Here is a 22,868-nt window from a genome sequence, read left to right as displayed (position 1 = left end):
GTAATTGTGAAGTAATTGATGTATTTCCTCTGAGTTCCCAGAGTTGCTCTTAGAAGTATGCTATGGGCCCCACTCATCATTGGTGACCTGTGTTTCCCTCCAGAAGTGTCTTGTGATGTTTGCTTCATCTTAGAACTGTGACTTCCCCGATAAAGCTCATGGTAGGTCTTTTCTCCCACACTCTTCAGTACCCAGGACCTGTTAGAGAAAGACTCCCTTCTGTGATTCTGGGATATTTTCTTCAGTTATCCCTTCCCCTGCATTCTGTGAATTTTCTGGAACTTCTTAGTTGCCTAAGTTTGCTATTTTGAGCTCTGGGCCTTTCCAGTTGACCCTCCTTGGAGACTTAGCCTCCTGACTCAGTGAGGCGGGCTATGAGGGGGACAGCTACTCCTCTCTCCAGTCCCCCGCGTCCAGCCTCTGCAGCAAGTGGAGCCTTGATGTGAAGGTCTAGGAAGCAAAAAGAGAATTATTTAGGGAAAGTCTCCATAGTAACATGGGAGAAATGGGTCTGGGCCTGCTAATTAACACCGGCACTCAGCCTCACATATTGTTGACCTTTTCTTGACGTGTGTGATTAATGGCGATGTTTGCATCATGTTCCTGTTGTGTATATTGTATTTCTTAACAATATTCCCAAGCTTAGATGAAGACAAAGGGAGTCCGTAATGAGGGTTCAGCATGTGAATGCTGAGCCATGTCACAGGACAGATAAAGAAGCACCATGCACTTGCACTTGGTGTACCCCCCAGCACATGACATGTGACAGGAGCAAAAACAGGGGTACTGTCCGTGACTGACCTTCCAGGATGGTAACTGAGGCACCAGAAACCTTGATGTGGGACAAGGGGACAGCAGCAGCCCTCCAGTTTCATGGCAGTTACAATCCTGGGAAATTAAATGAATATTAAAACATGCAAAGTATTTTGTATACATGCAAAATGCAATTAGGTTCTAGTCTCAGGAGGTTTTTTTTAGGATATGCAACAGTTGTTCCTAGACTCTGAGACCTTAGCCATTGTGACTAACACCAACAGCTCTACAGTTTCCAAAATGCCTTAAAAGAGTGGTAGCAAATCCCTTGTATAGAATCTACCCTGGAAATTGAGACAGGTGATGAACAGCACAGGTGCTAGTCAGGGTTCATCAGATCAGTAGTGTGTGTGTGTGTGTGTGTGTGTGTGTGTGTGTGTGTGTATGTGTGTGTGTGTGTGAGAGAGAGAGAGAGAGAGAGAGAGAGAGGTGGGCTTGGCACCCCTTTATTTTAAATAATTTGCTCATGCTACAGGAGGGACTGGCAAATCTGAAATCAGAAGCATGTGTGTTGGAGCCAATCTTATAGTATCTAATCCAGAGGCCGTTCAGAGGTAGAATTTCCACTTCTTCAGAAGATGTCAATCTTTTTGTGAGGCCTTCCACTGAGTAGAAAAGGCCCACATTTTTATTGTAAATGATAATCTTCTTTACTCAAAGGGTGCTGATGTAAATCTCAGTGGCATCTGAAAAATACTTTCACAGCAATGTCTGTACTGGTGTTTGGCCAAGCAGCTGTCTACCGTGGCTTGGTCTGGTTGACACATAATATCAACTATATAACACGTGACAATGAAATTGGAAGAATTTTCTGTTTCTATATTAGAGACTCAAAGAATAGTCTCTGTAAATATATTTCTGTGTTTTTCTTTAAAGCATCACCAGTGTGCAGCGCTCAGACAGTGGATCATATATTTGTAAGATGAAAGTAAACAATATCGAGATTGTGTCTGACCCCATTGACATCGAGGTACAAGGTAAGTCAGAGGCCAGAGTGTCCTTTTGCCTGAGACCTGTTTTAGAGCCTGTATTCAATGTTTTGTGGATAACACCCTAGAAATCAACCTATCTATTTATAGCTCTGCATGCAAACCTTGCAAATCCACTAGGGTTGAAATTTTATAAGACAATCCTCTTTTTAAATGTTAGATAATAACAAAATTAATTTAACTTCTTAAAGTTCAAGCTCTATACTAGCATGAGAGGTAAGATTAAAAGAGATCTTGGACTTCATGGGTTTTTTTTTAATACTCATTTAACAAATAAGCTAAAGATTTCTTTTTAGGGAGCAAAACGCATCGTATTGTCCAATTTTTGATAGTGGCACCACTCCATTCACCTGGTCCAGTGGTGTTTGGTATTATTCAGCATCCTTTCCCATCCTGTGTATGTGATGGTAGAACACAGGAGGGTGAGTGCTTTTCCTGGGCCAGGTCCACAGCCAAGCCTGGGACTACGCTTGGCTTAGGTTCCTTACTAGTTGCTCCAGGCCTACAGTTTAAAGCAAGTCCATGACATTTTTCCTGACATCACATAGGGGCCACTGGGGATGAGAAGGGAGATGTCAGACAAGGAACAGTCACTCTTAGCCCTTGAGGATCCTTACTGCTAGTGGGAAAAGTGACTGGGTGCACAGATGAGCCAGGCCAGATGATGCTCTTGGCACCCTGGGCCTGAGTTTGGATGCCTGGTCTACAGGGGCTGGGCCTGTCAGTGGAGGCTACAGGGAGGAAGCACCTTTACTGCTACCCAAGTGGTTACTCCCCTGCCCCAGGGGTTGCCCTGTATCCCTGCCCTCTTGGGTGCCCCAGCAGCAAGACCATCACATCCGCTGTCTTCTATTTTCTCAGAGCTTCCACACGGCAGGCTTTAGAACAGGCAGAAGCATCTCCCACTGAAGTCTTCTCTGCTACATTCCCTGTGAACTTGATCCCCAGTAATGGGTGAGGCCAGAGAGAGGGAAGATGAGTGAAAAGAGGGAGGGAGTGGGACAGGTAGAAAGAAAGAAAAGGAGGATCCTCAGAAGTTTCTCCTGGACCTTTCTCTGGGCCCATTCCAGGCTGGACAGAGTTAAGGGGTCCCCTGCATTTGCTGCTACTCTGGAGAAAATTCTGAGAGGGCATTTTACTTGTTCAGATCCCAGAATAATGCCCAGGGCAGTAACATGTTAAATCCAAAGAGAAAACCCTTGAAACTGGAAAAAAGAATCCTATTTCGTATATTTCCTACACCATTCCTGCTGGAACCAGATTTTAGAGCTCCCAATCCCAAAAGAACACAGTTTGAATGCCTGCTGATAGTCATCTCTGCCTATTAAAATTTTGGATAAATGCCCCATATAAGTACTCACTGGCTTTTTCTGAGATTTTCCTAAGCTTCCTTATAGCCCTGATTTTGAAATTACAGTAGATTTTAGATTTGTACTGTGGAACTGTCTATTCTGTTTTCATGAAAATGTACTTTGAAAAATATTCAACCCTATGTTCACTTATGGATTTTGCATGTGCGTGCTGAGGATTGAATCCAGGCCTCACACATGCAGAGCACATGCTCTGCCACACTGAGCTATATCCCAGCCCCAAGTGCACAGACTTTAAAATCCGTCTTCACTCATCTGAAAGTCACACACACACACACACACACACACACACACACACACACACACACAACAGATTTTCTGCAAAACTCAGGCAGATCAAATACGGAGCTTTATTTTTAGTCTGTATTTGTTTTGGTGAGCAATACTGGAAACCTGCCAGCCAGTCCCATGTGTTTGAGCAATATCTGAGTTAGGAACTATGTGTGTGCAGACTGGGGGTTGTAGCTTAGGAGAGTGCTGGCCTAGCATAGGTAAGGCCCTGGGTTGTATTCCCAGCACTGGAAGGGGAGAGGTGTGTGTGGGAGGGGGGGAGGGAGGGAGGGACAGAGAGAGAGAGAGAGAGAGAGAGAGAGAGAGAATATATATCTGTAGATGTTTAAACTCTTTCTGGAAAAACCAGTTCTGGATCAGCATTTATAGCCTCCAGGGAAGGTATTCTAGGAAGTTGACCAGAGGTGACAGGTAGGAATGAGCCTCTGGATGGTCAAAGGGAGCAACTGGCCGTTTCAGACTGGAATCGATATGTCAACCCCGGGACTCTGCCTCTGGGTTAGGGTCTGACCCACCTTCCTCTGACTCTCCCTGCAGGACTTCCCTACTTCACCAAGCAGCCCGAGAACCTCAACATCTCAAGAAACACAGCCTTCAACCTCACCTGCCAGGCTGTGGGCCCCCCTGAGCCCGTTGACATTTTCTGGGTTCAAAACAGCAGCCGCATTAATGAACGGCCTGAAAAATCTCCCTCTGTTCTAACCGTTCCTGGTAAGTCCAGGCAATGGGCAATGGGCTTGTTTATTCACTGATTTCTTTTTCTCCGGCAGTAGAAGGGATGAGAACTTTGGTGAGCACTGCACCTATCACCATTGAGGAGATAAGATGAAGCTGGGCAGCTGGGGTTAGGGAGCAGGTAGATGGGTGGCCTGTAGGAGTCAGTAGCTGATGTGAGGATTCCCAGGCCAGGGTGTAGACTTAAGTTGGCCATATGGCCAAATCGCAAGCCCACAAAGCCCTTCTCTCCTCTCCCATGGCAATGCCTGTCCCCTTGCATCCTCGTGGGTCTCGAATTTAACAAGAGGGGAGGATCTCATTTGGGTGGAACAGTAAGAAAGTGGCTTGGTCGCGGGTACTGCAGCAGGAAGTTTGTGAGTCATTGTGGGATTGGGGCCCAGCTGACATTCCACGTTCATCTTGATTTCTATTCCAATGCCAGAGCCCTGGCTCTGTTCCCACAATCATGACAAAGCTCTTGTCAACAATGCTGTGGATCAGTTTCTGATGTTGCTAAAGATGGTGGACTTGGTGCTCTCCCGTTGTCTCTTACAGCAACATCTAGTTGGCACAGTGGCCAAGCTCCCTCCCTCCCTCCTTCCTTGCTCACAAGAGGAGGGTCTGCTGTGTGCCCGAGCCCAGCTGGGGCCTGGGAACACAGCGGTGGACCTCCAGGAAGACCTGGCTTTCTTCCCTCCCCTTTGTGTTTTCCTGTATAGTAGGGGTTCTGATGTCGTCAGGTGCCTTGAGCTTTTCTGTCCACACTGCCCTGAGTCCAGTACCATCTATGTGACACTGACCTCAAACTTTACATTGCCGGCCCCACTGTCCCTCCTGAGCCTCAGGCTCTGTCTCGTGCCTCCTTGGCATGTCCACTTGCAGAGGGCACAGGCATCTTTTTTTTCCCTTTAATAAACTTTATCCTAATTTTATCCCCTTCCCCCCTATTGGAACATTTTTATCTCACTTCCCAATATCTATTATACATTTTCAGTCCTTATTTCCACTTCTAGTTTCTCACTCCAGAGAAGCAATATGGTATTTAAACATGTCTGTCCAATTTATTTTACTTAAGAGTATGGTCTCAAGGTCCATCCATTTAGCTATAAATGTCTGAACCTCATCCTTCTTTATGGCAGAGTAGTACTCCATTGTGCAAAAACCCACATCTTCTTTATCCACTTGTCAGTTGATGGGCATTTGGGCTGTTTCCAAGATTTAGCTAATATACACGGTGCTGCTATAAACATGGATGTGCCTATATTGCTGTGGTATGATGCTTTTAATTCTTTAGGGAAGATGCCAAGAGGGGAAATAGCTGGGTCAAATGGAACCTCTGGTTTTAGTTTTTTGAGAAATCTTCACCCTGATTTCCACAGTGGCTGTACCAGTGTGCACTCCCACTAACAGTGGAGCAGGGTTCCTTTTTCCCCGCAGCCCTGCCATCATTTGTTATTGGTTGATTTCTTGATAGCAGACATTCTTTCTGGAGTGAGATGAAATCTCAGCGTTGTTTTAATGTGCATTTTACAAATTACCAGTGATGTTGAACACTTTTTTCATATACTTATTAGCTGTTTCTTTTTTCTTGTTTTTGTTTGTTTGTTTGTTTTGTGTTTTTTTGGTATGTGGGTTTTAACTCAGGACCTTGCTCTTGCAAGGCAGGCACAGGCACCACTGAGCTAAATCTCCAGCCCCTCCTATTTCTAATTCTTCATCTGAAAAGTCTTTTCATTTCAGATGTCCGTTTTTGGATTGGGTCTTTGAAGTTGGGGGGGTCTGATTATTTGAGTTCTTTGTATATTCTGGATAATAGTCCTTTTACATTTTTTTTCTCCACTCTGTGGTCTCTCTTTGCTCTGTTGGTGGCTTCTCTTGCTTACACAGGCATCTTAAAATGCAATTCTTGATTCCCCCCGCTTTGCTCTGCCCCAGAATTCCCCTTCTTAGTAAGTAACATCACCATTTGCCAGACCTTCCTTTTCTTCATTTTTTTATCTTGATCGCATCAGCAGTTTTGTGAGTTCTGCTTCTAGAATCTGGCTAAATCCTCCATCTCTGTTGGGGACACCGTGGCCCATGTCAACACCAGTGCAGGAGTAACTTCCTAAATGGCCTTTGCTCCATCTGTGTTCCCACTCCCATCTGCCCTGCTCTGCACACATCACCTCTCCATTGTCTTAGTCTGTCACCCCGAGTGCTCCCGACCCTGGCCATGGAACCTCCACGTTCTGGCCCCTGTCCAGCTCTTCAACCCAACCCCAGCCCCCTCTTTACTCCATGTTCAGTGAGTACAAGCCATGATGATTCACTGTGATTTCTTCATATTCCTGCCTCAGAACCTCTGCACTGTCTCTTCTGTCTGTCCCACGCGTTCTGTCCTTCATTGCATGACACAACTCAAGCACCACTTCTCAAGAGATCCTCCCTGCCTACTTCTGACATTTTGGGTCCGCCCCACACCTTTGTTGACTCCTGAGAACTCATGCCTGTGTTCTCCTGCATTGCACCTGTCATGCGCTCTGGTCACCCTGCCGTCTCTTCGGCTGTCTTCTTAGAAATCGTTCACTTAGGGAGGACAAAGACTTTCTCTCGCCCATTCCCCTCTCTGTTCCAGGGCCTGGCTCAAGGAGGTGCTTGGTGGACACTGTGTTGTGCATGTATCAGCAGGTGAACTCCAGCTCCTAGGGGCCATCTCTGAGTTGCACATCTAACCTGGCCACAGGAGAATGCCATGAGTTTCTGTATCTTAACTTGGGTTTTCTTTGAATTTCTCCAAGGAGTTGAACTTCTGTGTTCAAAATGAATTTAAAATAACACTCTCCACCCTTTGTATGTGATAATTGCTCTGAAGTCCCTGCAAGATGTTTGTCATCATGGTAAAGCTGATGTTCCATTAAATGCATAGGACATAAGTATACAGTTTGGTGAGTGTAGATGACTGCGGATACCCATATACCCACCACACACATCAAGATACAGAGCATTAGCTGGGTGTGGTGGAGCACGCCTGTAATCCCAGCACTTGGGAGGCTGAGACAGAAGGATCGCTGTGAGTTCGAGGTCAGCCTGGGCTACAGAGTGAGTTCCAGCTCAGTCTCAACTACACAGTGAGACCCTGTCTCAAAAAAAAAGATACAGAGCATTGCCAGACATGTGGGCACATGCCTGTGATCCCAGCCACCTGGTCTACATAGAAAGACCAGTCTCAAAAATGTAAAAGGCAGGATGTTGCTTAGTACTGGAGTGCTTGCCTAGCATGTGTGAGTGAGGCCCTGGATTCCATCCACAGCACCGAGGAAAAAAAGAGACAAAATCCATCCTTTTTTGTTCCTCTAGAACTTTTTCTCTTGTGCATGTTTACTCAGAATTAGGAATGTGTATTTGTGATGAGATTTGTAAATTCTTTTAATGCTCAAGTCTATAATTTGTCTCGGCTTGGAGTCCTGATTTATTTCTAAATGGCCAGTTGTGCCCTTATCACTGCCACCTGTTTTGAATTTTAAGTTCTTCACAATTTGCATTTTCATTTCTTGAATTTGAAAACGATTTCTTTTCTGTTTAGACAAGAAAGATGTGAAATAGGAATTGATCAGTTTACAGCCTAAGGGGATGCTTTAAAAAGTCTCCTTTTTGTAGTGGTGGTTGCACAAAGCTACACATGATGAGCTTGTACATAGCTGCACCAACATGTAAGCGAGAGCACATGTAACTGAAATCCTAGCAAGTCCAGCCGATGGTACCACTGTCAATTTCCTGGTTTTGATGGTGTGCTGGGGGTGTGCAAGACATTAATACTGGGAGCCTGGTGATGGATGATCAGACACTCACACATATTTGTGATTTTCTCTCCAGTTAGAATAGGGCACATTGGGCTGAGGATTTAGCTCAGTGGTACACGGTCCTGAGTTCAATCCCTAGGACCAGAAAAAAAAATAGTGCATGTGCAGGCAAACAGGAGCCTTTGAATACTACTTGAACATATGTCTGCTGTATAATGTTTGAACTGCAGTGATGTGGTATGCACATGTGACTGTCACTCCCTGCACAGAGGGAACACGTGCCAACCTTTCTTCACTCCAGGCCCAGTGTGGTCCGATATGTACATTCGCACACAGGTAGCTATGACATGTAGGTATTTCCACGTGGGTGCCTGTGGGCCTGCCTCTATTTTTATCTGTCTATCTACCTATTTGTTGGTACTGGGGATTGAACCCAGGGCCTTCACGCTGAGCTACATCCTGAGCCCTTTTTAATTTATTTTTTATTTTGAGCAGGGCCTTGTTAAATCACTAAAGTTGCCCATGCTGGACTTGAATTTGTGATCCTCCTGCCTTGGTCTTCCAGAGTGCTGGGATTACAGGCATGTGCCACTACACCTAGCATGGATCATCATTTATTTAGCCATTCATGTGCTGATGAACATTTAGGTTCTTTCCATTTATTTTCAGTTATAAATAATGTTTGTATATGCATTTTTATACTCATTGGTTTATTTTCCATGTTCAAAACAGTTTTTAGTTGACAAATAATAATTGTATATACTTATTCTGTACAACATGGTGTTTTGAAATATGTATGCAGTGTGGAATGGCTAAACAGAGCTAATTAATATAGCTTACATATTTATCGTTTTCTTGTGGTAAGCCATCAGTATTTACAGTGGCACCTCGGTGGCAACCAGAATTGTGGTACAAATTCTGCAACCAGAATTGTGGAAAGAATTAAATTCATGAACTGAACAGAAAAAAAATTTCTTATTTTTGAGGCAGGCAGCAGCACCACTGAGCTAAATCCCTGGCCCAAAAAAAATTTCTAAACGGGGAGTTAAAGGAAAAAGTGGCATATTTTAAAATTTTATATACTTTAACATTCATATAAAAGTTTGCCAATTTGCACCAGTTTGTAGTCTTCCTAGTAGTCACTATGCAGCCCAGGCTGGTGATCCTCCTGCCTCAGCCTCTCCACTGCTAAGATTATGGGCATGCACCACCACGCCAGGCCTGTGCTCTCACCTGTATGTGTAACATTAATGATCTTTACTTCCTCCAGTCTGATGACAAATACTCACCTCTGTCAGATATCAGTAGTTCCCCTTTATATGAGGTTTTGCTTTCTGTTATCTATGTTTACCAAGGCTAAAAAAAATACTAAATGTAAAGTCCTAGAAACAGGAGAGGCCATATTCATATAACTTGTTGTATGGTCGATGTTATAACCATTCTATTATTAGTTATTGTTCATAATTTACTGTACCTAATTGACAAATTAAACTATTATGTTTTATGACTTCTTTTATCACAACTCAAGTGTGCATGTGTCTATGAGTGTGAAAAAACCAGTGCATATGGATTTTGGTGCTAAGCAGGTTTCAGGCACCTGCTGAGAACTGGACTCGTGGCACCCAAAGGTGGGGGTCTGACTTCTGCCTCTGTTTACTTCTGCTTCCCTGAGGTCAGGGGCTTCCTGAGTGCAAGAACTGAAGCTTCCCTGGGCACATCCTCAGGGTCTAGTTCAGTGCATGGTGCATGGGAAGCAAAGAAATGACCAGCAGAAGAGCCTTGGCTACAATGTTGGAGAGAGGGGCTTCCAAACATGTGTGGAGCTGAGGACTTCCCATCCCATCCAGGACCACCGCGTCCCAGAAAGCAAGTGATCAGGGCAATTCTCACCGATGCTTACTTGACTCGGACTGTGTTAGCTTCACCAGCTTGCCTAGAATTTCCAGGGTAGAAACAAACATGTCTGTAAATGAAGAAGTCACTGAAACCACTGCGTTGACACTCTGCACCTAGTTTCCAGATGAACTCAGTCTGCTGCATTGCTCAAGCAATTTTCCAGTTGTGAAAGGTTTGCGTAGCAGGCTGTGAATTTCTCAGCAATAATATTTTTCTTTTCTTTCTTTTTTAGAGTGGAGGGGAATTTTTTATTTGTGTTTTATTTTATTGTTTATTTTTGGTGCTGGGGCTTGAACCCCGGACTTCATGCATGCTAAGAATATGTTCTACAACTGAGTCACACCCTCAGCCCATTTTTAAAATTTTCTAGGATTCAGAGTAATGATCTTAAAATAATGTTTAAAGATATATTTCAGTCAAATTTTTTTCTGGTACTGGGGACTGGACACAGCCTTCTCACTGAGCTACATATATCCCCTGCGTTTTTTATTTTTCACTTTTGAGACAGAGGCTTGCTAAATTGCTCAAGCTGGATTTGAGCTTGCAATCCTCCTGCCTCACCTTCCCAGAATGCTGAAATTATAGGTGTGTGCCACCACATCCAACTCAGTCAATTTAGATTTTATGACTTGTTCATCACAACTCAAAATGCAGCTGCCCCCCTGTTGCTTTGGCACTTTCTTGTGGAGGAGGAGGGGTGCGCCAAGCCCCTCTACTTGGCTGTCATAGAATCCCACAGTATTTATTCAGTGCCTGTTTGATAGCAGAGGTGGTGTCCCTGTGCAGCCTCAGTCAGCAGGAGCCCAGCCTTATTCTCCATTGTCAGCCTGCACATTCTGTTTGCCCTTCTGTTTTTCCACCCTATGGCGTCATTCAGAATTTCCTGGACCATTGCCAAGGCAGGGTCTGTCACACCCTGAGCATGATGTCCTCGCACTCCCCGCGCTCACCCACTACATCCTGACTCACTTTCCACTTGGGTAGTAGAGGGCTTCGTGCAGAACTTCTACACCTGGGTTAAATCACATCCTTCTGCTGGGGCTCCTGCCTCGTTGGCACGGGCACCTGCATGTGAGCCCTCGCGTGCACTGCACCTTGGCCCTTCTGCTCAGGCTGCTGTCCCATCCTCTGTCTGCTAATCCCTGCCCACCTTCTGATACTCGGCTCACAAATCCTTCCTGAAAATCTTCCTCTCCTCTGTGTACCTCCCCGTAGCATCACACCACAGCCTTGTACCTCTTGAGCCTCCAGGATGGGTTATTAATAAATGTGATTCTTACATATAAATGGTCAGCTCAGCCCCGTCTCTGAGCAAAGTGCCTGGCACCTGAGAGCTATGTTAATGGACAAATGGAGTAATGAACAAGTGAATTCATTACCAATAGTTCCTGAGTCGGGTTCTTTCACTGGTGACAAAGATACGTAGTGATCAGGAAGTGACTTGTATTTGCAGCTATTTTTGCACTTAAAGCCCCCGCCCACCTCTCATGGTCTGGTACTGGGGATGGAGCCCAGGGCACTCTAGCGCTGACCTACTACAGCCCCAGTACTCTGCCCCTCTCCCACAGTACTGGGGACTGATCCCAGAACCTTCTCACTGGGCCACATCCTCCAGCCCTTTTTAAATTTTGAGTCAGGATCTCACTAAGTTGCCCAGACTGTGCTCAAACTTGTTATCCTCCAGCCTCAGCCACCCTTAGTGCTGGGATTACTGACATTTACCACCACACCTGGCTATTGTCCCTCTCCTCGTTTATTAAATGTCTGTAGTGAGTTCAGTGAAATTAACAGACCAAGATTTTTTTTTTAATTCAGTTTGTAGACTCAAGGGGCATAAATAAATCCAGGAAGAAGGGGGCATGAAGCTCAGGGTACTGATCTGACTGTAGGGCTTGTGTCAAGTCAGTTACTTGCTGTAACACCATAAAGAAGCTGCACAGATACTTAGTTAAGGGCTGGGGTAGCTCAGATTCTAGAGAGCTTTCCTAGTAAGCCTGAAGACCAGGGTTCCATCCCTTAGTTAAAGCCCTTTTTGATCTTGCAGATGCTTTAGTTTGTTACCTGACCCTCTCCCAGTTCCTGTTTGGGGAGCTGGATGCTGAGGTTGTTCTGTCTTGAGCCACTTTTGGGAGTCTTCACTGCCTAAGCAGCAGCCCCTTACCTTCTGATGGTGTAGTGAGAGCTCACAGGGGCTGCCATTCTATCTTGCAATTAACCTCAAAGTAAAATTTCCTATCCCATCTACTGAGAGAATGCCAAGTAGGGAAGTGGTTTAAAATAGCCCTGCTGGTTGGACTACTTTGAGCAAGCGTATTTATGAACAGGAAGGTCATGTGCCTTTTCCCCTGGATACATGGCCTCCCCTCCCACCCCTGCGTCCTCACCCCATATTGTAAGAATTGTCTTTAAGAGGTCTGGGGATTTAGCTCAGTGTCACCATGCCTTCCTCACAAGTGCAAGGTCCTGAGTTTGATTCCCGGTACTGAAAAAAAACAAACAAACAAAAAATGAATTTAAGAACCAGGAGCAGAAAGGACTTGGTCTGAAAGACACTATTCTAGTTGAGCAAAGTTTATCTCAAAGCTTACATACTGTCTGATTCCATTGAGATGACATTGTCAGAGTAAATAAATTACAGTGGTGGAGAAAAGATCAGTTTTTCCCAGTGGCCAAATTAGAGGCTAGGATGTTCCTGTACAGGGTAACATGATGGAACTCTCTCTTTTTTTTTTTTTTTCTTTTGCAATGGAATTCTATAGCCACAACCTACCTGTATCTGTGATTAAAATTTCATAAAATTACATCTTCTTCCCCTTCCCCAAAATAAAACAGAAACTAGGAACGTCTGTATTTCAGTGACTGGTTGTGTACCAACATCACTTTCCTGGTTTTGATCATTGTACATACAATGATCATGTAAGATCTTTGTAATTGGTGAAAGCTAGGGTGAAGAGTGCATAGGAAGTGTGTGCTATTTTTGCAACTTCTTGTGACTCTAAAATTATTTTGAACTAAAAAGGGTTTTTTCCTTCTTTTATTTTTATTTATGGGGGGGTGAGACAGGGTCTCACTATGTAAGTTGAGACTGACCTGGAACTCACTATGTAGCCCAGGCTGGTCTCAAACTCACAGTGATCCTCCTGCCTCAGCCTCCTGAGTGCTGGGATTACAGGCATGTGCCACCACACCCGATAAAGAAGCACTTTAGGGACTGGGGATGTAGCTTCATGTTAGCCCTCCTGCCGAGCAGGCTAAGGCCTTAGGTCATTTCTCAGCGTTGCATAACCAAAACAAAACCCAAAACTCTGTTTTCTGGCCTTATAGAGCTCACATTCTATTTGTCAGTAGAGCTGTGATGTCATCACAGGACATACAATTTCTGGAAAATTCCACAAACTGTTTTATTGGTGGATGCATCTAAGCTCCTGGAAAGATGTGTGGTACTTAGTGAGTACTTAGCAAGTACTGTGGAGTGAAGGAAGTCAGGGCAGATAGAGTTCTGAGGTGATAAAACTATATCATCTACATTGCCTCCTGTGGTAGAAAGATGGACACTAGAATAAAAAAATGAAGAAACAAGATTGTTTAATTTGCAGTATTGCTTAATCCAGAACTCAAAGTATTAGCCCAGTTGTGCTCCTAGAAGCTGCTTTGTCCGTAATTGAAATTGTCCTTCCCTCAAGGGAACATCCTGTTATTGAATGTCCTTAAGAGTATCTTTCAGATCCATGGCACAGGCTACCTCTTTTCAAACCAACAGAGGACCAAGTGGGAAGGGTGTAAACAAGAGGCTTCTGTAAGCAGTGACCCATAGGAGAGGACTGGCCCAGCAACCTGGAAACCCAGAGGCTCCAGGGCATTCAAGATAGGGTGGGATGAAGGCTGAATACTTTGGAGACTTGGAGGGTGGATGATTTTCTCCCTGGAAAGCCATAAGGGTTTGGGCTATGAAATGTCCACATCTATTCCAGTCTGGTAGTTTTTGTTCATCTTCATAAATCCCACCTCTGCTTTCCTCTATTACTTCCATTTGTTTGGTATATTTGTTTCAGTGCGTATACCAGTCCTGGACAGGATTGGCATGTTATTTGTAACTGGAAATCACATTTCCTCAGTTTTTACTTCCTGTCCTTTTTCTGTCCCAGGATCCCCTTCAGGATACCATATTCCACTTAGTCATCTTGGTATGACAATTTCTCATCCTTTCCTTGTTTTCAATGACCTTGACAGTTTTAGGATTACAGGTCAGGTATTCTAGAGAATGTCCACACAGTTAAACTTGATATTTTCCTCTTGAAAATAGCCTGTCAAGAGGAGCACTGCAGAGGGAAATGCCAGTACATTCTACCAACATGACATCACTGACCTTGGTCACCTGGTTGGGTCGTGTTTATCAGTTTCTCTGGTCTAAAGTTCTTTGTTTTTTCCCCATTTCCTACTGGACTCTTTGAAAGGAGGTCACTTTGTGCAGCCCACCCTGAAAGGGTGGGGGGTTGGGTTCTGCTTCTTTAAGGATAGAACATCCTCATAGACTTGGATTCTTCTTCATGGGAGGTGTTTCTGTTCTCTATTTATTTAATCATTTATTTTATCAATATAGACTCATGAGCATTTATTTTATACTTTGGGTTATAAGTCAATACTATAATTCATTTTCTTGTTCAAATTTGTTCTAGCTTTTGCCCTTTCAGTTGGTTCATGTGTCTCTTTGACATACCCTCTCACTGTGTGTGTGTGTGCGTGTGTGTGTGTGTGTTGTAAGTTATATTAAATTGCACTCCTGGCTCATTGTATGTCTGTGATACCCTGATCTGAGAAGCAGCCATTTCTCCAAGGAACCTGGTTCCTTTTATTGGAGAATGGTATTAGAAACCAAGATCTAAGTAATCTTTCTATTTAAAATCAATGAATTAATTTTTTTTATTTCTAAGATGTCTTTAAAGCTCTAAATGGTAGACTTCACCTACACTAATGTCTTCTCTTCAATTAGTTATAATGCCTTGTGTTTACATAGCAATTCCCTGTGAGTTAGTTTTTACTATCCAAAAAATATTAATTACAGTAGATCACCTGAAAAATTTTAAAACCCATGGCTTTTCCCCCTGCTATTTCTGATATTTTTAAATGTCCATAGCATAGTGACATAATATATACTGGGGACTCAGCAACAGTTGGTTGAATTAGAACCCACTTTGCTGGATGTCGGGGTCAGCAAGTCCTTATGTCTGTGCAGAAATGTAGAGGTCTAAGCAGTACTGTTAGACTTAGTCCTTAAGTCTCACCATTTGGGATCTGAGTGAATGCAGACAGCTACTTTTGGGGACCAAGACTGCCTTGCTTGAAGTACCTGAGGTTTTATTCCAGGTTTGGTTTTCTATAGCCAGCACACTTTTTAAATTAACTTCGCATTTTTGGCTTGAAGTAATGAGCCAAGAGATAGAAGCACACTGACCACAGACTTCTGGTAGAGAGCATTCTGTTTCCATGCACCTGGTCTCACAGGTGTCCTTTCACTCCAGGTTTGACAGAGATGGCGATCTTCAGTTGCGAGGCCCACAATGACAAAGGGCTGACTGTGTCCAAGGGTGTGCAGGTCAACATCAAAGGTAAGCAGCATCGCCAGGCCGCTCGAATGTGTTCTAGGGGCTTGTTGGGAGACCAAGGGTGACCTCTTGCAGCCAGTTACCCAGGTCACTTCACCTCTTGGATTTCCATGTTCCCCTCTAGAACATAGAGGTAATTACAGAACCTCCCTATTATTAAGGCTTAATGATTTAATGCAAGTAGAAGATTCATAATGGTGCCCAGCTGGAACATAAATCTTCATAAAACATTGTTGAATTTAATCATGCTTACTCCAAAAATAAAAAAAGCTCAGATGTTTACCTTTGATCATATGAGCTCCTATTTTTACTTTTTCCACCTCACCCTACACTTGTCCTCATACAACTTCCAAGAGCCCTGGGAGTGGGGTCCCTGGGGAGCTTTGATCTCAGGAATAGGCTCCATCCTTTCCGGGTCACCCAGGACTGACACAGTTCTCTGCTAGCTGCTGGCAGAGGGAGGGAGCAAGGCACAGAAAGCAGTTTGCAAGCTCCTTCCGTCTCTCTCCCAATCTGCCTTTTCCTCTGGCTTCCTCTGAGTGTAGATTTCAGTAGGCTTCAGTTTGCTGGGCAATGTGTCACGACAGGATTAAAGGCATAGGTCTGAAAGTCTTCAGCTGGTGGAAGTCCTCATTCTAATCCATCTGCCTTGTCTTCCTCCTCTCCTGTGTCCAAAGATATTTAAACCCTCAACTTGAAAGGAAGACACACAAGCATATAATATCCTTTTATCTCTTTTCATGTCACTCATAGAAATGCAAACACATTTTATGTTTTACTATTTGATCTTAATTTAGATATTGAGAAGAAGGTGTATTAGGTTTGTGTTTTTCTCATCCTTAGCAGTGCAAGGAAGCAGTAGTGTGTTTGATAATATGTTAATATTAAGTTTGGGTGTATGCAGAAAAGTCAAAACTAGGAAAGAAGTTATATTCTAAAAAGTCACTGGAGCTGGGTATGATCATGCATGCCTGTAATCCCAGCGCTCAGGAAGCTGAGCCAAGAGGATCCCTGTGAGTTCAAGGCCATCCTGGGATGAGACCCTGTCTCAAAAACCAAAAAACAAAACAAGGTGCTAGTTTTAGTTTCTGCAGATCAACTAGATGAGAGGTTATGAAAGGGCATTCTCTAAAAGTTCATTGGAATTTTGAAAAAGATGAGCAAACTAAAAGTTAATACTAGAGGAAATGTATAACTTCCTTCCTATGGTACAAATCCCATTATTACAAGTTAACAAGACATGATCGGAATTTCAGAAATTCGTGAGTAGGTGTAAATTTGTACAAGTCTTTTCCTAAAATATAAACTTCTTAAAATTAAAAAAAAATCTATGAAATGAGAAGCATTTCATTTTAGGCTTCACACAGAATCTCAGCTGAGGTTTCTTTTTAAAATAAATTCTGATTCCAAAACTTATGTTCTTTGTTTTCATGTATTATAAAATTTGTACCATAGCCACCAAGACTCCCTTCTAAACTGTTATAGCTATGATGTATATGGTCAGAGTTTGATCTGGAAAAAGCAGATCCTTCACATCAATTTTACAAATAATCTGCTTAGGAAAGTAAGTCCAGCAGTACGCCAAGTGCACCCCACTCACTAGGCTGTGTACTCATTCCCATCTGTCTGCTGTCCCTCAATATAGGGCTTCCATGTCCCAGTTGGGACACCAGCTCTAAGGTGAGGCAGACCTGAGTTCAAGACCCTGTTCTATTGCTTATGACCTCTCTGGGACCTTTGGCACATTTTAAACTCTTCTGCACAGTTCCTTCATCTGTAAATAGGGCTTGCAAGACTCCCTCTCTAACAGGGTTCTGTAATGATTCTACGAAGTCCCTACAGAGTCTGGCACAGGGTAAGCACACAAGAACATCAGCCATTATTTTTACCGTAAGTGGAATTATTATGAACAATTAAAGAGATAAGATTCCCCAAACTTTTGATGCTTCTTAGATTCTAGCTGAAATCACTTTCTTTGTCCAACACGCAACTGAGGTCAGTGCTCACTCACTGTACCTGAGCACCCCTTACCCAGTGGGTGCAGGTGGCTTTTGCTTGAACTCTCACCTGTTTCCTAGGTTTAGAAAGCTCTTTCTCTCTCTCTCTCCTTCTCCCCTCCCCCTCCCTCCCTCTCCTTCCCTCCTGTGACATCTGGTCTTCTGTGAGTCTCTCCCATTGGGCCAGCTGCTTCACAAGGGCAAGAGGGCTATGGCTCTTGGTCCCTGTTTAATTACATTAGCGTCCAGCCATGAGGCTACACATAGCAGGGTGAAGAATATGGGCTCCATGAGGGACATGGACGTCTCCAAATCCTTCTCTAGTTAAAGGTGTCTTCACTTCATCAATGAGCATGAAAGTGGGTCTGTAGCCCTCTTTTGGGGCCCAGGCACAAACATCACCTTGTTGGAATACTTCTCTCCAGACCAGTGCCATTAGCCTCAAGCCTTAAGTGGTACCTCTTGGAAATATGTGTTCCCTTTTGCTGATCTCAGGGCACAAAACAGGTGCAGTATTAATGCATTTGTTTGGCAGGTAGGACTTCCTGCGGCATATAATTGTGTTTGCATGTGTGCATCTTTGTTTTTATGTAGCAATTCCCTCCCCACCGAGCAAAGTCCACATCCGCAACAGTACAGCGCACAGCATTCTGATCTCCTGGGTCCCTGGTTTTGATGGCTACTCCCCATTCAGGAACTGCAGCATTCAGGTAAACCTCCCGGGTGAAGAGGAAAGGAGGTGGTCTGGGAGGTCTGGGAGGCTTCCTGGTTTTTCTTGTTCCTCAGAACAAGCACAGAGGTCATTTGTCCTCTTCTGTCCAGAATCCCTTGACCTCCCCATTGTCCACTATTGTGCACAGTTTTGTGATGCCCTGTCCATAGTGCTGCTTCCTTCACTCGTGGTCCAGGGCCCAACCAGAAGAGGGGCATGTTTCCAAGGAAAAATAGGGAGAACTAATCTTTAATTACAAAAACATATTCCTAAAGGAGGGCTGACTTGTGACCGAGACTTCAGGAGACGAGGCATTCCTCAGTGTGGCTCATCTTGGACTAGTGCCGTGAGGGACAGAGATAGGACAGGGATGCGACAAAGGTGGGTTACACATCACACCTGAGCCAGGGTCTCCCAGGGAAACTAGGGATTATAGGCTTTACGGTCTTCGACCATTTTTAGCTACCAAATACCTAAAACTGGTGTGAGACAGTGCTGACAGAAATGTAGGTTAGACACCCTCCCGTAACACCTTGTCATGATGTAAGCATTGCTCTTGAGTGTGCCTTTGATAAAAATGGAAATAGTGACAGTGACCAACTATTCACTGTAGAGGGCCTACAGCAGCCCCAGACTGCAAACATTCTCTCACTTAAAGCACACCTGCACTGCAGGCTCAGACGCTCACAGCCTGTGAGTGGCAGAGCAGAAGCCAGCTCTGCAGCCAGGAGACACAGCCTGTGTGGGAGTAGGTTACCAAATACGCAGGCATAATGTGCTGAAAATAGGAATGTATTTTGTCTTGCACTTTATCCTGCAGGAAGGACAGGAATGCTCTTAGGTTCCTAAATATCTAGTCTTGTTAGTTAAAAGCATGTTAGCGTGGGCCAAGTATGGTGGCACACATCTGTAATCCCAGCACTAGGAAGTTGATTCAGGAAGATCACAACTGAGTGACACCCTGGCTCACGATGAAAAATAAAAAAGGGCTGAGGATGTAGTTCAGTATGAAGGTCGAAGGTTCAATTCCTAGTACTTCAAGCAAAATAAACATAGACATTAACCTAACATAGGCCAGTTATGCCAGCTCTTAGAAAAATGACTTCCAAAGAATTTCATGTTGACAACCAGATGTTTTTAATACCAAATGCAATTAATTTCTCTGATCTTAATGCCTCCTACTCTTATCTAACAGCTGTTCCTTGTCTCAGGAATAAAAGCATGCATTATCCCTAAAATAGCCTCCACCCTGACCCCCACCATCTCCACCCTTGGTTAATTCTTGCTCAACTTTATTTGTAAACTTCCCAAATACTAGTAAGTGTAAGGAATTCTTATACTTGTGATTCCTCACCAGGGCTATCTTTCTTTTTTAAAAACACTTTTTGAAAATATATATATTTCACATACTGCAACATTCATCCATTTAATGGCAATTCAGGCTGGGCATAGTGGTGCAAGCCTGTAATCCCAGCACTCAGGAGGCTGAGGCAGAAGGATCTCCATGAGTTCAAGGCCAGTCTGACCTACACAGTGAATTCAAGGGCAGCCTGGACTATCTAGTGAAACCCTTTCTCAAAAAACAGTGAATGAATGAATGAATGAATGAAATTAAGTGCAATTCGATCGTTTTTACATTATTCAGGGAGTTTTGCACTGGCACTTCAGTCTGTTCCTTCTTGAGTCAGTTTTGATAGTTCGGGTGTTTCTAGGAATTTGATCGTTTCATCTAAGTTATCTAATTTGTTGGTATACAGTTCATAGTATTCCTTTGCAATCCTTTCATTTCTTTCAGGTTAATATTAATGTCTCCTTTTTCATTCTTGATGTTAGTAATTTGTGTCTCCTCTTTTATTTTTTTCATCAGTCTAGCTGACACTTGTGCAAGTTTTATTCATCTTTTTTAACAAGTAACTTTTGAGTTTAAATTTTTTTTTGTTTTTTTTTTTTTTTTTGTACCAGGGATCAAACTCAGGACCTTGCGCTTGTGAGGCAGACAGCAGAACCACTGAGCTAAATCCCCTGTCCCCAGAGCTTTAAATTTCTTTCTCCTGTCTCTTCATTTCTATCTTAGTCTGCATTTTATTCTATTTACTTTGGCTTAATTTACTCATCTTCTAGTTTCCTAATATATAATATTATTGATTTTAGATTTCTTTTTAAACATAGGCATCTTCATATTTCCCTCTAAGTAGCTGCATCCCATAAGGTTTTGTTTTGTTGTGTTTTTATTCATCTCAAGGTTTTGTTTTGTTTTTGTCTTTTTTCTTATGATTTTTTTCTTTGTCCATTTTAGTTATTTAGGACTATGTTGTTTAGTTTCCACATAGTTGTAAATTTTTCAAGTTTTCTTCCTTTGTTGGTTTCCCATTGTGTCTGGAGAATATCGTCAGTATGATTTCAGTCCCATTAAACTTACTAAGGCTTGTTTTATGGTGTAGCATGTGTTCTATCCTGAAGATTGTTTCCCAGGCACTTGAAAAGAAAATATATTCCACTATAGTTGGGTGTAGTGTTCTGTGTGTGTTGGTTGGTTTTAGTTGGTTCATAGTCTTCTGTACCTTCTGGTCTTCTGCAGATTGTTTCTACCTGTAATTAAAAGTAGAGAGTTGAGGTCTTATTTCTGGACTATTTCTCCCTTTATTCTATCAGTTTTTGCTCTGCTTATTTTGGAGCGCTATTGTTGGGAACAAGCAGGGCCTGGTGATAGGCATTTATACAAATGGACACAATTAAAGTATGGACCAGCCCTTTTACAAACTGTCACTGTGTTGCTGAGCTGTTTGAGACATCTAAGAGGACACAATATGCCTTCCCACATGGAAATGGTTACTGCAAGGAGACTGAAGAAGAATACCCCCAACACCTTGAGAGACTGGCTTTCAAGATAGACAAGAGGTGGGAAAGGATGGCTGGGAGGTTTGAGAACACCAGGTCAACCAAAGGTGGAATATTATCACACACAAGCTTCACCTGTTTCCTCTATCTTCGCTATGGCTTTGGGTAGCCATGCCCTAAATTACAGGCCCCTCTGACCTCAGATCCTTTGGTGCTGGATGTGGTCATTCTGTCTTTGCTCCACCTACTAGTTCAATCCTCCCCTTCATTCCTTCTCCTTTCCGTGTCTGGTAAAATGGCTAGATTTAGTAAATAAGAATCAGGACACCAAGGTAAATTACACAAGTACTCTTGTGATGTAGTTACACTAAAAAATGTGTTATCTATTGGAAATTCGTATTTAACTGAGTATCCTATATATTTTTTAGAAGTTATACTTTGATAGTCTTGATTAATCCTGTTTTTTCATTCCTGAAAAGACCAAGTATGGCCCTGTAGTTCATTATAATTTTAAACTCTGACTTGGTAATGAACGAATGCTTTGGCTGAGATTCAGAGCCACACACTGGCAGGACACACCCTCTTGCTTCCTGTGGTCCTGACGTTAGTTCCTTTCTTCGCCCATTTTTTGGGCCACACATTCCATTTCTATTTTTAGCCCTCCTGCATACTTCTTGCCATTTCATGCTCTCTTTTCCCCAGGACCCACAGAGAAGGACTGTGACTGAAATTCCATCTTCTTCCAGGAACATGTTCTTTAAGAGCATCACTGGAGATGCCCACATGGGGCCCTGGAACTGGGATGGGAGCAGACAGCCAAAGCTCTCCTCCACCTAAGCTTTAGTGGCTGTTCACCAGGGAGTAGGTGCACACTCTAATGTGAAGAAACAAAGAGCAGTTTCTGACAACAGCCACCCCCAAGATAAGCAGATGGCCCTTGTTTCTCCTCTAGTGACTCCTTAGGCCAACTGATACCTTCCGGTCACTCACAGGGTCTGTCTGAGTGAGAGGTGGAACTTGGACCCAACACCACCTTCATGGCATCTACCAGAGAACATGCAGTTCCAAAATGTTTATTTATGGCACCTTTCCCTAGATTTCAAACATATTTATTCCCAAATAACAGTATTGTGTTGCCACACTCCATAACTGCATACCCACTAGTAAAGGGAATACATTTTGTGGGCTGAAGATTTTTTCCCCCAAAATTGCTTTAGGTTTCTTCTGTTTTACCCAGTACTGTCTAGTCTCTTCTGATTTCATGAGTACTATATATTATAGAAATTTTTGAAAACCAGGTATTGTGGGAATATTCCCAAACTCTCTCCTAACACCATTCCTTAACAGGAAGTGTGCTTAAGAAAAAAGGTAGAAATTTGGCGTAGGACTAGGTTTTTGCTGGGTATCCCTCTCACTTGCCTATGCATACAGATATTTGGAGAGAGATGTGAAGGGACTTTACATAAGTTTGGGGTGGGAAAGGTAAGGAAATATACATTTAACGAAGTTTGGAGGAAAGTTTGCTGGATGAGTTATAAACGCCACTTTTGTTTCCTAATGTCATAAAATATACTTTAACTGTGTGTGCTGCTGGAGTTGAATTTCTACCATAGTTGAGCAGGGTGATAACATATGATGCTACTAATTAGTCTCAAGATGAAAGTAGAGATTCTCAGGTTACACTATGAAAAGAAAATAGATTTTAGCCGGGCACGGTGGCGCATGCCTGTAATCCCAGCATTTAGGAGGCTGAGGCAGGAGGATCGCTGTGAGTTCGAGACCAGCCTGGACTACATAGTGAGTTCCAGGTCAGTCTCAACTATAGAGTGAGACCCTGTCTCAAAAAAAGAAAGAAAGAAA

The 22,868-nt window shown here is 43.3% G+C and overlaps 1 protein-coding gene across 2 annotated transcripts in view; it reads left to right on the top strand.

The window, feature by feature from the left end:
- The window catches only part of Mertk (MER proto-oncogene, tyrosine kinase), a 104,179-nt gene that overhangs the window by 32,254 nt on the left and 49,057 nt on the right, over positions 1 to 22,868 (top strand). For both annotated transcript variants that reach the window (XM_010638182.2, XM_019209614.2), the window contains exons 3-6: positions 1,690 to 1,790; positions 4,001 to 4,174; positions 15,378 to 15,464; positions 18,053 to 18,168. In XM_010638182.2, the coding sequence (XP_010636484.1) occupies positions 1,690 to 1,790; positions 4,001 to 4,174; positions 15,378 to 15,464; positions 18,053 to 18,168 (478 nt within the window). The remainder of the gene's footprint in view (positions 1 to 1,689; positions 1,791 to 4,000; positions 4,175 to 15,377; positions 15,465 to 18,052; positions 18,169 to 22,868) is intronic.

This window comes from Fukomys damarensis, unplaced genomic scaffold (genome assembly GCF_012274545.1).
Source record: "Fukomys damarensis isolate Sample0158 unplaced genomic scaffold, DMR_v1.0_HiC HiC_scaffold_9, whole genome shotgun sequence".
NCBI lineage: Eukaryota > Metazoa > Chordata > Mammalia > Rodentia > Bathyergidae > Fukomys > Fukomys damarensis.
This window is presented reverse-complemented; position numbering and strand designations above follow the sequence as displayed.